This window comes from Heliangelus exortis, chromosome 5 (assembly GCF_036169615.1).
Source record: "Heliangelus exortis chromosome 5, bHelExo1.hap1, whole genome shotgun sequence".
NCBI classification, from domain to species: Eukaryota; Metazoa; Chordata; class Aves; order Apodiformes; family Trochilidae; genus Heliangelus; species Heliangelus exortis.
In genome coordinates, this window is record NC_092426.1 from 8719496 (window position 1) to 8735853 (window position 16358).

Sequence of the window (16358 nt, forward strand, 5' to 3'; positions counted from 1 at the left end):
TACTGATGAGTTTCAACTTTATTGCACGTAAGCATCATGTAGGAACCAGACACTGTTTATACGGCAGTGTATTTACTAAAATACATACTTTTCTTTTTAAAAAAAAACAACACTTTTTTTCCCCTGTAACCGATTTTCCTTGCATCAAATGACTAGGAGTAAAAATACATTTGTCTGATCTGGGTCTTGGACCTGGTCCAATATAAATCATCAGTGGGTGATGAGAGGAGGGAGCAACATGCTTCCACCTGTGATGGTACAGCCACTGCTTAATTTATACCCTTAATTTAGTTGAGGCACTGCTAAAAATTTCTCCGAGGGCTAAATGCTGCAGCCCTTTCTTGGGCCACACTCAGCTGTCATTTCGAGAAGAGTTTGGCCCAAGAGTAGGTTGAAAGACTTGGCTTTCAGGACAGCAGGTGAGAGGTCTGACCCTTTCACACTGCCAGTGGTCACACTCAGGACCAGCCCTCATCCCTGTGGCCACCTGGCATCAGGCAGGGGCCGAGGGTGCCAAAGTCTCCAGGGAGCCTCTTTGGGTCTTGGGGAGGGGAGCAAAAGGCTGTGGGAGGAGAAGCAGTGGGTCCTGATGGGGCAGAGGTGACCACGGTGGCGTTTCAGGAATGCAGAACTCTGCTTCTGAGAAGCTGGCAGCACTCTGGGGACGTATGAGAGGTTCTCTGGGGCTCCGTTATTTCTTCTGCCTTGCTGTGACACCTGCAGGAGAAGGGGGAAATGTGAACTCTTTGCAGCTGTAAAATCAAAGTGGTGTGTTTTTTCGTATGTGTGTAACTAATGGGAAACCAGTTTCATATTCCTCAAATAAACTAAAACCACGTAGAGGTAAAAAACCCTAATGTACTTAATTCCCCCTCTTTCCAGAGCTTGGGCTACTTTGCTTTTATGCTGGGTGCCAATTCAGTCCAGCAACGTGAGTCTTTTCCTAGCAGAATATTGGAATATGCTTCTAGATATTAAATTGTTGAAATTACTAAACCTAGAGAATTTAGCAGGACTGCAAGAAGGATGGGATGGCACACAGTTTTTAACAGCCTTTTACAGAAGCTCTAAAAACTGGTTAAGGGGATTGAGTCTTGATGCCAGCAGCTGGATCTATACAAGAAGAGAGAAGATTCTTGTGGCTTCCTTGAGAACAACAAACTTCCACATCCAGCAAATCCACCAAAGGGAGAAATATCTCGTACCAAGACCATGTGCACTTGGGAAAACAAATAAAAGAAGGAAAAAAAAAAAAAAAAAAATGAGGGGGGGAAGCATCCTAGGAAGAAATATTGATGGGTTGGTAATACTCTTGGTTTGTCACATGAAAAGGGACAGCCTTGAGCTCCATTTGGGTGAGTAAGTGCTTCAGCTGGACACTAAGAAGCAAACAGATTTTTGTTTCAAAGCGCTGCTCGGCTCTGCCCTCCTGGCACCAAAGCTCAGCTGGGTGCTGCCAGCGGGACCTGGCTGTGCCAGGAGCTGCATTTCAGGGATGAGCTGAAATTCTGTCCTGACTCGGTCACTTCATATTCTCCTTCTAAGGAGAATTCAAAGCTGTCTGTGCCTATTTTTTTCAAATACAGCTTTTCTTAAGCCAGCACGCAGGAAAACATGCTTAAAACATACATTCTCACAACACACATATGCTTAACTCAGTTTCAGCTCTCCTCTCTCTGCAGCACGACCACTGCTTCTGAAATATTTCTTACCTGTGCCTTGCTGCTACTATTTTCTGCTCTTGCTGCAAATCTTCCTTAGGATTTTTAAACCAACAGATCTACTTCCCTTTCCCCCTTTGATGTAACCCTGCAGTACAGCAGGGAAAGGGCCAAGAGGAGGGCAACAGTAGTCAGGGCTGTGACTACCCAATTTATAGCTTATTTTCTCTTGTGAGCAATTGATGCTTCAGATGCAGAAACAAAAACCCTGTGTGGAACTCCTGCAGAGATTCCTCTGCTCCTCTGTCAGGGCTGGGAAGGGGCCGGGGCTGGAAGGCTGTGCAGGAGCTGAGCTCCCGGCCGGGCTCCCAGCTCCTGGTACTGGGGATGTTAGAAACTAAAACAATTCCTTTCACAAAATGAGACAGCAAGGGATTTGACACTATTGATTCAGTTCACAGGAAGTGCTCATTGCATGGAAAGGACAAAGTGTAACTATGCAATTTCAGTACAGTGGGTGTTTCGATTTTTTCTTTTTCTTGCTTTTCTTTCCACTTGCCCTAAAACCAGGCAGTTTTGCAACAGAATAATCAGAATCATCCTCAGACTCCTTAGGCTTTCTTTTAAGGGGCACCTGTATGTTGCCAGCATCAATGAAGAATGAAGGGAACTTGGTATACAGTTTCACTAGACACTGGGTTTACCTGTGGTATTTTTTTATGGGGACAAAAGCCAAATTACACCACCCCTTACCCTCACCTCAGAAAGCTCCATGGATGCACATAAAAGTATGCACAGTCTGTTTGCTCCAACTGACTACTTTGTGTGAAACTCTGCAATTGAATATGAGTTTGAGTTGGAGCTTTTATCTTTCCTAAACATGTACATCTCACTGGGTCCACTATTTTATTATCTTTTCCAGATTCCTGTATTTAAACAGTGTTATAGGAAGTGGCTGCCCACAAGCAAAGCAAACATTCTTTGGAGAAAAGGTACTGAAATTGCATTTTTACAGTTTTTGAAAAAAAAATGGGATCAAAGCAAGGACTTTGTTTATCACATGAAGCTGGATTCACTTGGTTAGGATAATGACTTTTAATTATCTGCAGGGAAAGGAGGTTTGGCTGCTGCTGACATAGAGGACAGACACATGGGCTGCAATCCTGTGTCGAGGGGAGGTCAGCACTGACTCCACTCAACCCAAGATCAACACCCTGAAGAGTAAAAATCGAAGCAACAAATTTATTTTACATGTATTTGTGATTAGCCACAAAGACAAAAAGCTTAGCTGATATGCTAAGTACTGATTAGATCTGTAAAGTCCCAGCGCTGTGGTTAGTTCACATAGAAACACCTTTATGAGTTTACATACCTCATTGTACCACACAACCTTTTTTTGTTTTAATATCTCCAGTATCAGTCTCAACCTCTGCTTTTAAACAAAAGAGAGATACTAAATATAGCTGATCATGGCAAGGCAAATGTAAAAACAGGGAGCTTTTTATGATGAAAATACTGTCTAGTAGCAGAGAAGTTCCTAAGATGCCATCCCTGAACGCCCAGGGAGCCCCATGGCTTTTGGGGGATCAGCTCCTAAGGCCAGACATACAAATTTCAGATGTCAGGACATCATCACTGCAGCTGGGAGCATGGAGTTGCTCCTGTAGCTGCAGCTCCTCCTGCTGCCTCCTGGGAAGCAAGTGTGAGAACCATGGCTCCAGCAAACTACTTCTGGTTTGTCCCTTGCTGTTTAACTGAGGGAAAGTGGAATGTTTAGGACTGTAAATACCTACAGCCCTGGGGCATGCTGGCATTATAAGGGCAAGTCCTGATGCCCAACCCACACTGTCTTGCTCAGTGGGTATTCAAATCCTCCTTTCATTTCTCCTCCACCTTCCTTGGAAAGAAAAACATTAAACATTGATAAAAAAAGACTTCCACCACATTCCTGTCCATTGGTTTGATCCCAAGATCTTGCAGAAAACAGGCTTTGGACAGTATATTTCATCTTCCTAAAGGCTGACAGGCGTGTCTTCCCTATAAGGCACCTCTTATTTGGGATTAAAGTGCTCACCCAAGGGCAGCTTCAGCTTGGTATATAATCTGAGGGAACTTAATCTCAGTTCCCAGGTTTAAGACCTGCTGTGGATGCTCACCAGGATGAGAACTAGGTGGCAGCAGGCCTTCAGCAGCCAAGCTCTCTCTGGGCACCAGCAGGGCAGCCCAGTGCTAGGAATCTATCCAGCCAGCCAAACAGGAACCTTTGCACAAGCATCAGCAAGATCCCTTTATTAATAGTTGGCTTTTTCCCTTCACCCTGCTGCTTGAGGGCCTGATGTTCAGGAGCCACCTGAAGTACCCCTGGGACAGGTTTTCAAGTCACTGCAGGTAAAGTGCTTTTGCTATGAGGCTTTGGTGAGGAAAAAACAATCCCAAGACAGTGCTGATGTTGATGGGTTTATGTGTTTATAAGTAGTTGAGAGGGGGTGATCACTGATTAAGTACCCAATATTAACACTTAATCACTGCTCTGCAGTCTAATGGAGCTCTTGTTTGCACAGAACTGTGCTTTGTAGATGTCTTTAGCACACTTGACAGATGTGCGTATTGCCATCTTTACTGCATATGTGTAATGGGCTTTTTAATTATTGATTCATAATTACGCCTTTAGAAACTACTTGTACATGTCAAGAGAATAAACAATGCTTGGGTTTTTCTTTTTACATCTCCTCCAGCTCTAAAACAGTAACAGCTACAGGGAACAGCATGGCTCTAGGGGCAGGGGGCATTGGGCCTCCAAGTGAGGAGGACCTGGTACATACAAATATTCTGGGAAGCCCCCCCAGTTCAACTCAGTCCCCAGGGCTATATCTGAAATAGGTACCTGAGTAGCTTTTGCTGTGCCTCTTCTTCTTCCTCCGTTTTCCAGATGTCCTCTGCTTTTCCCTGTCAGTGTGAGGTTGCCCTGGGGGGAGGGTTGCTGAACAAGAAGAGTCGGTGGCTGGCTCCTCTGAGAAGGACTTCTCTTGAGAGGTGTCCAACAGTGAGTCTGTACCAGGGTCTTCATTTTCCTTCACCATCTCTTTTGACTCTGCCTCATCACAGGGAGTGGACTGAGTTCTGCCAGGGTCAAACCCAGTCTTGCTCAGATGAGTTTCTGGCCCTTGTGCCAGCTGGTAGCTCTCCAAGCCATCAGCTGGGCATTCCTTGTCCTGGCCTTCGGAGATGGATCCATTGAGTTGGTCTCTCAGAGCAGAGTCCAAACTGCTGCTTGCAAACTTTATCCCTGTGCCTATGTTAGCAGCAGAGAAGGCAACTGAACCGTTCTTTGTGCTTGGCTGGAGGCTTGCCCAGCTCTCTGCTTGCTTCATCCCAGCATTCAGCATGGGCTGATCAACCCCATCAGCTTCCACCAGGCTTACAGAGGGGCTTTCCATCCAGGACTCCGGTGGCAAATTTCCTTCAGTATTGTTTTTAGATACCTCCTGGTTTGAGGCAGAGGCATCTGTAACATCTCCACCCATCTCCATCATGGCAGTGGTTGAGAGGGGTGTGCTTTCTGAGGGATGATCATTGTTTTTCTGATTGGTCTTATCATTGAGCTGCTTTCCTGCTCCTGGTGGATCCTTAACACTCTTTCCTTTAAACAAAAAAAAATGCAATCAGCCACAGCTTCAGAGCTGCACCCAGGAACAGCCAAGGTGTTTCTCCCACTGGGAGAGGTTACAATCAAGCATCTGCTTGTGAAGGGTGCACTGACCCTAAAGCAGCTATCCAGAGGCAGCACCATTTTATCCTCCCTGGTTCTTCAAATGTTATACAAAGGTGGTCATGGACTCCAAGGTTCCAGCTCAGCAAAGCCCCTGCTCTGTTTTCAGCAGGTGTTTATGTGTCTTTGCTGCCTGATTTCCATGGAAGCCCCTGGACTCACAAGGTAGCCTGAAAACCCACAGCAGGAAGATGGAACCTTGGTCCTGAACCAAGTGTGACTGCTGGCCTGGCTGCATGAGGACTTCAAAACATCAGTCAGCCTAACCCTGCCCTTGCAGAGCAGGTTCAGGAAAGCCACAGAGCACAAATCAGGCTTTATGCTAGGCCAATGTCCTTGTACTTACCTAATGTGACATGAAGGTCAAGAGACCAAAAAAGAGTAAACCCTTGGGCTGTCTCCTAAAAAGCACCTAAAGGACTTGGGTCTTTCTGCCAATAGGGTTTTCTCATCTTTTTTTAAGGGCTGCTTTGGAGTCCCACATGCAGACTAAAAGAGGGCATAGTGGTCTCCAAGGCAGTGATGAGCTGTGCTACTGAGACTCGATAGGATGAAGGGGACTCAGAACCATGACCCATCAGCACGGTTCTGTGGCCATGTCACTCAAAGTATTTATCACTGTGGCTGCAAGGCCATGCTGCTCCAAACTGCTGCTAATTCTGGGACTGACCTGGCTGGATACAGCTCAGGGCTCTCTGCTCCTCTTCTCCACAGCACTGGCTGCAGAGTGACTTTAAATAAAATGTCCCAGATTCAAACGTGAAGGCTTCTTGCTTGTGTGCTTGGCTCAGGCTGAGGGGCAGATGGGAATGAATAGCTGCAGGTACAGCAGGATCTGGGTCCTTACCAGGCTGGGTCTCCTCCAGGCTCTCCACAGGTTTAGGAAGTGCATCCAACTCATGCCTGTTCTTTGTCTTTCTCAGAGCGAACCCTTTCCTTATGTCGGCCAGGAGGGCATCGATGACGCACACCTCCTCCTGCTTTGCCACCCCCTTCTTAACTGGTATAGAGAGAAAGACAAGTGTTAAATGTGCCCAGGAGATGGGGCAGAAGGACACTTTGCAGTGATGCTCTTGCTTGGGATGGGTCCTGCTGTCCTGGTGCAAGTGACAGTGCAAAAGCAAGGTGCCAATGCCAGGCCTGGGAGCATCCCATGCTCCATGTCCCCACAGCACCGTGGCATGGCTGAAGCCAAAGGGTCTACCCCAAAGCCTGGTTGTTTCAGGATAGCACCAGTGTCACCAGCTCTGCCCATCCTTGTGCCTGGTTGCACCATGACCTTGAAACACCTCTTGTTTCCAATGAGTCTGTGGGGGCCTTTCTTTGGGGTGGGGGCAGAGAGAAAATAACCTTGATTTTTCTTTCCTCTTTTTCTTGCAATTCTACTTTTCCGTTGTGCTCTTTTTTTTTTTTTTTTTTTTTTTTTCCATCCAGAGGAAGGCAGATTTGAGTTCTCTGCAAGAGTTTTGGAACATCAATAGTCTGAAGTAAAGACAGACCATTCAAATGTACATGGGGATTTTGGAGCGGGAGAAATCAAGTGTTTCTTGTTAGATTTGAGATCCAAAAGTTATGTTTAGAAACTGAAAAAGATAACTGCAATGTTTTGATTTGTTGGGGTTTTTTTCTGCTGTGCAGTCAGCAAACCTAAAATTAACTTTTCTGCCCAGCTGCAGCTGTGAAAAGTCAGTTCCTAGCTATGGCTATAAGACACCTAAAAGCCTTCAGTTAGCCAGCACTTGGAAACCCACAAAATAAGTTACCACTACTGGTCCATTAAAAGAGGACCAGCAAAGAGCTCGTGTCAGCTCCATTTCTCTTTTTTGAAGCCCTTTCAGATACTCACCGACTTTTCCATTTTCTCCCTTCTGTCTCTTCCCCTCTTCTTCTTCCAGCTGCTTCTTTCTCTTCTCTGCTTTGGCAGCTTGCTCCTTTCTGTCCTTGTTTTCCTGCAGTGAGGTAACAGGGGCATGAGAAGATTGGCTAAATCTTTTCTAGAAAAGCTGATGAAGAGAAAGATGATCTGCAGGCAGATGCAAAGGTGAAACAGAAATTCTGTTCTTAGCCTGTGCAATAATTAAAGTGTGCATGGGGAGTAAGGGCTGTCCTGCCAAGGAGACAGGGAGACCTCTGGCTTGGCCAGGACTCTGCCACATCCCAGTAGGAGGTGGCAGTGGTGATTTGCCTAACACAACATTATTCCTGTGTGTAGATCTGCTCAACCTTCAGTTGAGGCAAAAGTAGAAGGTACTGAAGCTACAATTTCCTCCAGACTGCAGTCTTTTTTACTACACATCCCCTGAGTATGTTTGCTCTGGTTGGAGCAAAAGGTTAAGTTTTACAAACCCATGCCTCTAAAGCTTATGCACTTGACTCCAAAGCATCTTTTCAATTCTGCAGCTGAAGCTGCACCAAAATCATACATCACAAGAGGGCCAGACCAGGCCAGGAGCACCAGCACTGCATGAGGATGCAGCACAGCTGGGATCAGATTACCCTTTCCTAGGTGACCTCATGGCAAATGCTGAAAGGACAAGGTGTTAACCAGCATCCTGCCCCCACTAGATCTGGGTACCGGTCCCACCCTTGGCTGCTGGAGCAGAGGCATGCACCAGAACCAGGACTGCTCAGCATCCTGTGAACAGGCACTGACCTTCAGGGCTCGGATGAAGAGATCTCTGAAGGTCTTCATGGTGCTAAATATGTCCTCCAAGGACAACTTGCTTGGATCTTCACAAAGATAATTTGCAAGTTCTTCTCTCTTCCTTTCAATGCTGTCAAATTCTTCTTCCAGCTTCTGGGAGGCATCAATGCTATCCTGAAATGCATTTAATATATACAGTAAAACACCATCCAGAGGAAAATGAGGGAAGTGCAATTAAAGAAAAAGATGTCAGTATAAGAGCTTCAAGCAGGGCTTTCAGGAGCGTCCTGGTCCTTGACTCCAGCAGACTTTATAGGGTGGGAAGAGACATGTCTGTAGATGATCTTCACTCCTAGTGACTGCTGTTTCAGTTTAGGGGTGGCTAGAACAAGGCAGGGAAAGCTCAATGCAAAGCTTAATTCCAAGAAAGGAGTTATAGTCTGGTGATTCCCACAAAGTGAGGAGTCTTTGCTCAAAGTGAGGAGCCACACAACAGAGGGGAGAGAGCAGATGGGGCAGGGGCCTCATCTAGGCTTGGGGTGGCAAATAAACACCAATGGGTTATGTGACACAGCAGCCTATTTCCAAATCTGAGCAGCAATATTTTCCACCCTTCCATGGGCTTCCTTGGCTGCATGTGCACCATGCACTGCCTCTATGTGTGTAATGGGGAAGATAAGAGAGTGCTTCACTACTGACCTGGATAGGTTTCTCATACTGTTGTTTCACATCATCGTTTGATGATAAGACTTTTCGCTGAAGCTCCAGCAACTTCTTTAAATTGGTACCAGACTCGGTGCGTATAATATCAAGATTAATTCTGAAATCACACAGAACCCTCCCATTAGTTGTCACTCCAGCATCTTGCACTGACCAGAGAGCGGGCATGTCTGAGCTGGTGGTTTGGTTATCCTTCTGCTTTCCACTACACTGGAATGAAACCTGAGCTCTGAACTTTCTGTGCAGTCCAGGCTCATGGAAAACCCCCTCCACAGCACTTATGAAAAGGCTGCCAGGTCTATCTGAAATTTGTGTACTGAGATGATGAATGCCAAAAAAGTCCATCGATTCAAAGGGCTGTTCTTGACCCTCAGAGCCTGGCATTAGCTCACTTTCCCGTGCTTGAAACGCTTCTCAATAGCTGGCCTTCAGAAGCTCCTGCTACCACAGTGGCAGTGCAGATTTTGGAAGACCCTGAGAGGCAGCATTCACTGAACACTCTGCAAATTATAGCCCTAAGTGTTGCCAGCTGTAGTAGGACTATCATGTATTAAAGGGGTTTCAACATTCATCAGCCACATCTTTCAGTTAAAACTAAGTAAAATGCCATCTTGTTAATGTGCTACACCAGCTGTGTGTGCACTGATTTCTGGCACATTGTTGATGGGGATTTTTTTTTTTTTGTTTTAATTTGAAGGAAATGAGACACAATTTTACCCGGCTGCTTTTGAAACATATTCAAGATCCTTTGGCAGTTCCAATAGGTCCATGTGTCTGTTTTCTACTTCCTGAAGTGGAAAAGAGAAAGACATGTTATTTGCTGTGTGGCAGGAGCCAAAATGAAGCTGGGAGGAAAGAGACATGGGCAGAAATTCCCGGAAAGGATGACTATGCCATGTCCTGCTGCTGCCCCCTCCTCTGCAGCTTGCTTTGCCTTGCAGAACTGAGCCACATGCAGAACAGGATGGGGCATTCAGAGAGGGAAGGCATTGCTCCTGGCTAGAAAAACACAGAAGAGGGCTGAATGTTGATAAGTACTCGTGGTTCAAAGCAAAGCTGACCTGCTGCTGAGCTCTTCATCTACCCTCTTCTGAGACACCTACACTTTGTTGTGGGAGGATGCAGCAGGACTTGGGTTTGATGTAGCCTGACACTTCCTACAGACCCAGAAGGGTATCAAATGGGGATGCATTGTACTTCTACGATTTACTTTCATAGCTGTGGTTGCTCAGGCTACTGCCAGCTAAAGAAGGGCTTGAACATGCACAGCTGGAAGGAAGGGACCTTGAGGAATGAAGGTGACACAGCAGATAATGGAGAAAAAAGAAAAAAACCCCAACAATGCAGGGAATAAGAAAGCCATGTTGGAGGGGAGCATGACAAGCTTGAGCATAGTATGGTGGAAAAAGGGGAGGCCATGGAAAGGCTGAAGAGGTGAAGGGGTACAGACCAGCCATGTGCTCTGTGATTTGTGGCTGATGATATGCAGGTTGCACAAATATGAAAAAGGAAGCCCAAGCCATTGCAGGAAAGTTGCTGGATGAAAGCAGAACAAGTCTTAAAGTGCCCTCTCAGTAGAGCCCACAAGCAGCCTCCATCAGCCTAAGTGAATTAAACACTCCCAACATGTGACACTCCATGGCTTGCTGGGAAGGATACAAATACATTAACTGTGGCATTAACTGAAAGTAGAATAGGAGAAATAGTTCATTCTCGATAATTTCTCTCCCCTATTGCCCAGAACTTGGCAGTGGTACCTCCAGAATATGGTGGAGCAGCGTAATGCGGGTTTGGTTTGCTTTGGTTTCCGTGAGTTTGAGCAAAGTGCTGATTTTAAACCCATCGGCATCGCCTGTGTGACTTCCCTGCAAGACAGAACGAAAGCAGTTTTAACTCCTGTGTCCATCCAAATTACATCCCTAAAGGAGATCATCCAGAAGCCGCAATGGGGAGATGACAAGAAAAAAGAAGTCCTTACGTAGTTCAGAAAGTTTCCAACTTTGAGAATCAGTTGACAAAAAAGCGGCAGGCGATGGCTGTTAAGAAGATCTGAAAAACATAAAACGCTTTTAAACAAAAGCCTCTGTTACACCAGTACATTTCCTAAACTGCACTGAAATTGTGATTCTCAATACCACCTAAGCAAATCTGGCATTTCAGCTTTGCAGCCCAATGGCCCAACCTGCAGAGAAATTCATTCTACACAGATTCATATACACGAGTTGTACAAGTTTTGTTGACTTAGGTTTCTTTCTTTCTTTACTTCTGGTCTTTCATTCCTATTGGAAAACAAGCTGGAGTTGGATCCTCCTCACTAACAGCCATCAACTCGCTGCCCTTCTTGGAAGTACTCAGATTCACTGTGGGGTAAGTGAGGGTAACTGGGCTGGAATTTTACCCTTGCAGACCTCATGCAGCTGTGCAGTGGAGCCAGTTTTGACAGCCCTGAGATTAGTGACCAGCTGCTAAAACCAGACATGCTTGCTCTGTTCTTGGTCTCGCATGGTGGAGGTGACCACCAGGGCATGAAGGAGACAGCCTCTGTCCTTGCTCTTACAAAGGTGGGGGCTGCAGTGGTGTGCTTTCTGAAGCACTCAGCTTTGAGGCAGAAACAGCTCCAAAAGGACAATTGGGCTGCTGCAAAGACACTTTCTGGGGGAAGCTTCAATATATCCCAGCAGCCAGATGGAGAAACCCCCAGCAGGACATTTGGGGACTGGCTCTGTAGGACAGGCAGCACTTGAAAGTGCCCAGAACAGCATCACACTCTCAGAAGAGAGAAACCTTAAAAGTTGAAGCCACAAGAAGACAAAACCTATTGTGCAACCTCTCCAAGTACTCACAAAATTGGAGCAGCAGCAATTTCTAGTCCAAAATAACTAACTTTTTCTTCTGGTTCCATCTGTAGGCAGGAAAAAACTAAAGTATCACCACTTTCTGGGGGAAGTTTGAGGTGTGCTTTTCCGGCAGCAGGGGAAATTGGTGTGAGAAGGTCTGGATGTGGCAAACAATGCTGGACGAATTAGCTGTAATGGGGTCAGCTCTGCTAACTTCAGCTCCTTTCAAAGGACTGAGAAGCTTCCAATGCTCCACTGTTGAGAGTGTTTCAAAGGAACACAGCTGCTGCAGAAAAAGAGGCCTGAGGGTGAGGGAAAATGATCAGTCCTATTAAGGACTTTGACCATGAGTGGAGATACCTAAGCAGCATCTTGTATTCTGCAGTGAACCAGTGAATAGACCACAGGGGAGTTTTTTGCAGGGCTGGAAAAAATCATTGCAGAGCTCTAGGAGAGTTTCTGGGAATTTTACAGCTTCCTGTCATAAAAAAAAATAAATCCAGAAATCAGGTCAGGCCATTTACCTTCACAGGCTCTCCGGATAGCTTGAGTTTTGGGCTGAATCATATCCAGCACAACGGTGGTCTCCTCGCAGATCAGCATGCATTCAATGCGCAGCTGGTAGCTAAGGACAGAGATTAATTGCAAGCTTGAAGGCACCAGCACAGCAGCCTTCTTCCCACATCACTGTAAGCCTGGTAACCCCTGTCAACCACAGCCACATCAAACCTGGGTCTGTGGCTTGTGGAGAGAGACGAGGGGCTGTTGCTTGCCTTGGGGACCAGTGGGGATGCAGTTTCTGCTGACACGCTGTGATCAGTAAAGAGAAAACCATGCTTGGGTTTGCCCTCCTTGGCACTGCATTTGGTACTGACTTTCAGCAATTTATGTGTATTCCTTGGGCAGGTCTCACTTGGGTCTGGGCCAGTTTCTGCTACTTCAGAGGGAGAGGAGATGCTGGAGCAGCAACAGCCCTTCCTCTAAAAGTAAAGGCTGGCTCTACAGTGGAAGGAGGAATACACCAGCTATGTCCATGAGTATCTGTCTGAGAGGTTTCTATACAGAAACTTAAACTTTCCAGAAGTAAACTCAGGAAAAGACTGGGCTGAAGCTCATGACCAAACCCCTTACCTGGGAATCTGAAGGAGGAGAAGATAAAACTGATCTGCGTTTGCAAGTTTTGATTTCTCTTCTTTGAAGGCCTTCAGGTTTTCTATCTAATGAAAAATAAAGAATTAAGATTGCAGAACTGCACTGTATGTTCAGCTCTGTGAACTAAGGGTACAATTTTTCCTTCTGACCTCATGCTTTTCAGGCAGCAGCTTCAGCAACTGCTTCAGAACCTCAACATCGAATTTGGTTCGGTCCCCGTTCTGGACCATGGCAGCCACCTCTTCATTGGAGCTGCAGAGAGAAGGAGCAGAGTTACCATCACCCAAAGACCCCTCTTTCATAATCACATGCCACTGAGACATGTAGCTGTGCAAATGCTCCATGCTTTCTTTAGTGAGAGCCACAATAATCCATAAGGAAAGATATGCCCCCGTGACTAACTCAGTATGAGTCCCCATGATTAACTCATGATTTTGTTTCTGAGCCTCCTCTAGTGAGGCCAGAAATCAATCCTGTAACTCACAGGATTGTCTTTGGCATCAGATTACCTACCAAAAAAAAAAAAAAAAAAGTTAGCTTAACTTCTCCATTGGCCCTGTTTTGAGGTACTCTGACCTCCAGAGGTATCTCATAGCCTAAGTCACCATAAGAGTTTGTGCCACAACTTTATAGTAACATGGAAATGTAACAGCTTTTCCAGCTTACAGGATTTTCTAGCTAAAAATGCAATTAAACCCCACAAACCCAGTATTTTATAGACAGTATAGGAGAAACTGGGAAATGTTGAGATGTTTCAGTAACACAGACCACCAAAGCACATTGTCTAGAATAGATTTCTTGAGGACCTTCCAGACACTATGCAAAACCTGCTCAAAGTTTCATCAACTGTCATGAAAATCGGCCATATCTTACCATTTAAATTGCTTCAAAAATATGTTCAAATTGAGACTTTTCTTGGAGTCCAAAAATGTGATCTTCATTAAAGAAAAAGAAGATATCTCATATTAGATGAGTGTCTGCAGTGATCTTTATGTTAAAGAACAAGAGGGACCTCCTCACCTCCTTCGGTTCTGCCTTCACCGGTGCGGCTGTTTTCTCCTTGGGGGTTGTTTGTGGAAAGCAGAAGAGCTGCTCTATGCTTGTGTAATTGGGCTCTATGGTTTCCTCGCTGCTGCTGCTCACTGAAGCCCATATTGAGTGACTTTCTGGAAGAAGACAAGGTGTTCAGACTGGCTACAAGGGCAGCTGAAAGTCTCTGGATTTTGGAGCTATGTGAGTTGCTAGAAGGGGCACTTCTCAGAAGATGAATATGTAAGAAAAGATGTATTAGTCCTGGACAAACACTAAATATTGAGGAGGAAAAACTGCTATAGGCAGGATACAAAAGGGCCTGAAGGGTATTTAAACCTGATGTGCTGTTAAGGGACTGGAGCACCTGGCACACAGAGGCTGTACAGCCCCATCCCTCCCTGTACAATTCATTCTCTTCCATAGCAGGCAAACCAGATCAGCATGAGAAGGACCTCATCCATTTCTTTCCTAGTCTTATGGCTGATGTCATTTTTGCTTCCTTGCGTGCTTGCTGAAGAACTGGCCACAACCTTGACATTTTCTGATTGTGACCTTCCTCTATTTTTCATTTTATAACTGATCTTCCTTGTATAATGCTGGCTATAGGACTGCTTGAATTAATTCCCACTGCACTTTCTTAAACATCTTTTTTTGTAAAAAAAGAAAACATCACACAAATGTGCCTGTAGTAGTCTCTACTGAAGTAATGCAAATAATTAACTGTGCTTGTGGTTGAAAACACACCTTATTTAGACTTCACCTTCAAACTTCCATGCAGTGGGTATCTTACTTGTCTAAGACAAAGCTGACCTTGCCTGTTCTGGTTTCTTCTCACATTTCATTATGCTCTTTGGATACCTCAGGAGAGGGAAATATGACCCAAAAATCAAGAGACAAGTCAATGATTCTCACGGCTCTCCAATTCTTTCAATGTCCTTCTCAAACTGTGAAATGATCCTTACCTGCACTCTTACTCATGACTTTAATATACCCAAGTGCCAGAACAGATGAACTGGGAATGAGAGGCTGGGGAGCCCAGATTAAGGTCAGTTCTCAACTCAAGCCTAAGGGGGGTCATCATAAACTAGGGAAATGGGAAAGGGGAAAACCCTCCTCCTTCTTTTAACTTCAAAGGATTTTAGTTATAAATGAGCTATTTCCAACTCCAGATTTGGTTGGAATTATTATTATATTCTATTAGTTATTTCAAGCTACTTTTATTTGTTTAAGCTCTGCAGGTTGGATGTAACAGAAATCAGGGAAGTTCTGTACCAGTTCTGTCACACTTGGAAAACTCAAAGATAGTGCTTTCTCCTCTTGGTTGACACTAAAGCAGCAGTGACTTTATGACAGAAGCACCCACCTCTCACCACGTTAGAGGGCAGCTTCTGCCAGTTCAGCTTCTTCATTCTCAACGTTGGTGTCTTCACTGTCTTGTGGGGAGGCCTGCCCGAGCCCAGAGGGCAGCTGAACTGGGAGGCCACCACGGCTTCTATATGGTCTCCTGTCATCCCAGGAAGGAGGGGTGGAGGAGGAGGGATGCCACCCATGCCAGGCAATGGGGGTGGAGGGGGAGGGATGCCCACCATGCCAGGCAATGGAGGTGGGGGTGGAGGGATGCCACCCATGCCAGGTAGTGGGGGTGGAGGGGGAGGGATGCCACCCATGCCAGGTAGTGGGGGTGGAGGGGGAGGGATGCCACCCATGCCAGGTAGTGGGGGTGGAGGGGGAGGGATGCCACCCATGCCAGGTAGTGGGGGTGGAGGGGGAGGGATGCCACCCATGCCAGGTAATGGGGGTGGAGGGGGAGGGATGTTACCCATGCCAGGCAATGGGGGTGGAGGGGGAGGGATGCCAGGGAGTGGAGGTGCTGGAGGTGCATTCAAAATGGGAGATGTGGAGGTCACAGATACTGTGCCAGGGGGTGGAGGTGGTGGGGGTGGAGGTGGTGGGGTGGGAGTGGTGTTGGGGGCAGGGTTAGATGTCTCAATTGAAGCAGAGCAGGCTGTGAGCTGGGAGGATGAGAGATTCTTTTGGTTGGCAGGTGGCCCTGAGGGAGATGCTGGAGTCTTGGAGGGGTTTGATGATCCAGCTGGGCTCTGGCCTGGCTGTGCACATGGTTCTAGCTCAGCCTGGGTGGCTCTATTCACACTCCCATGTGGACAGTTTTCAGCTCGCTTTTGCTTGTTTGGATGTTTCTTGATAGATAGCAGCCTCTCGATGACTTCTTCAACTGTGTTCCCTTGGACTAGAGAAAGGAGTCAGGATCAGAGAGAGGACGGGGCACAATGGTTGGTTCAGGCTATTCAACCCTCACCAAGCAGCAAATCCACTTCCTGGTGTCACTTTACACAACAACTGCACTTTTAGCTTCCAGGCAATTCCCTTCCCATGGTCCTGGCCAGCAAACACTGTTCTGAGCACACCAGCCAGCAAGACGAGCTGGCACCAGCAGCAGGATGCCAATGGACACAGGTTCCCCCTGACTCTTACAACCCAAAGCTCAGGGTTTAACCATCAAAGCAAGACTGTGAAGCCCGAGC

At 46.3% G+C, this 16358-nt stretch overlaps 1 protein-coding gene across 1 annotated transcript in view; it reads right to left on the reverse strand.

Annotated features, from left to right (window-relative positions):
- The window catches only part of LOC139796897 (inverted formin-2-like), an 18046-nt gene continuing 1688 nt past the window's right edge, over positions 1 to 16358 (reverse strand). The window contains exons 4-19 of the mRNA XM_071745414.1: positions 15179 to 16063; positions 13804 to 13949; positions 13657 to 13718; positions 12933 to 13035; positions 12763 to 12848; positions 12156 to 12256; positions 10773 to 10843; positions 10552 to 10659; positions 9512 to 9582; positions 8774 to 8894; positions 8084 to 8248; positions 7277 to 7379; positions 6278 to 6430; positions 4546 to 5301; positions 3034 to 3093; positions 1 to 717 (exon numbers count right to left, since the gene is read on the reverse strand). Of these exons, the coding sequence (XP_071601515.1) occupies positions 3035 to 3093; positions 4546 to 5301; positions 6278 to 6430; positions 7277 to 7379; positions 8084 to 8248; positions 8774 to 8894; positions 9512 to 9582; positions 10552 to 10659; positions 10773 to 10843; positions 12156 to 12256; positions 12763 to 12848; positions 12933 to 13035; positions 13657 to 13718; positions 13804 to 13949; positions 15179 to 16063 (2990 nt within the window). The 3' untranslated portion in view covers positions 1 to 717; position 3034. The remainder of the gene's footprint in view (positions 718 to 3033; positions 3094 to 4545; positions 5302 to 6277; positions 6431 to 7276; positions 7380 to 8083; positions 8249 to 8773; positions 8895 to 9511; positions 9583 to 10551; positions 10660 to 10772; positions 10844 to 12155; positions 12257 to 12762; positions 12849 to 12932; positions 13036 to 13656; positions 13719 to 13803; positions 13950 to 15178; positions 16064 to 16358) is intronic.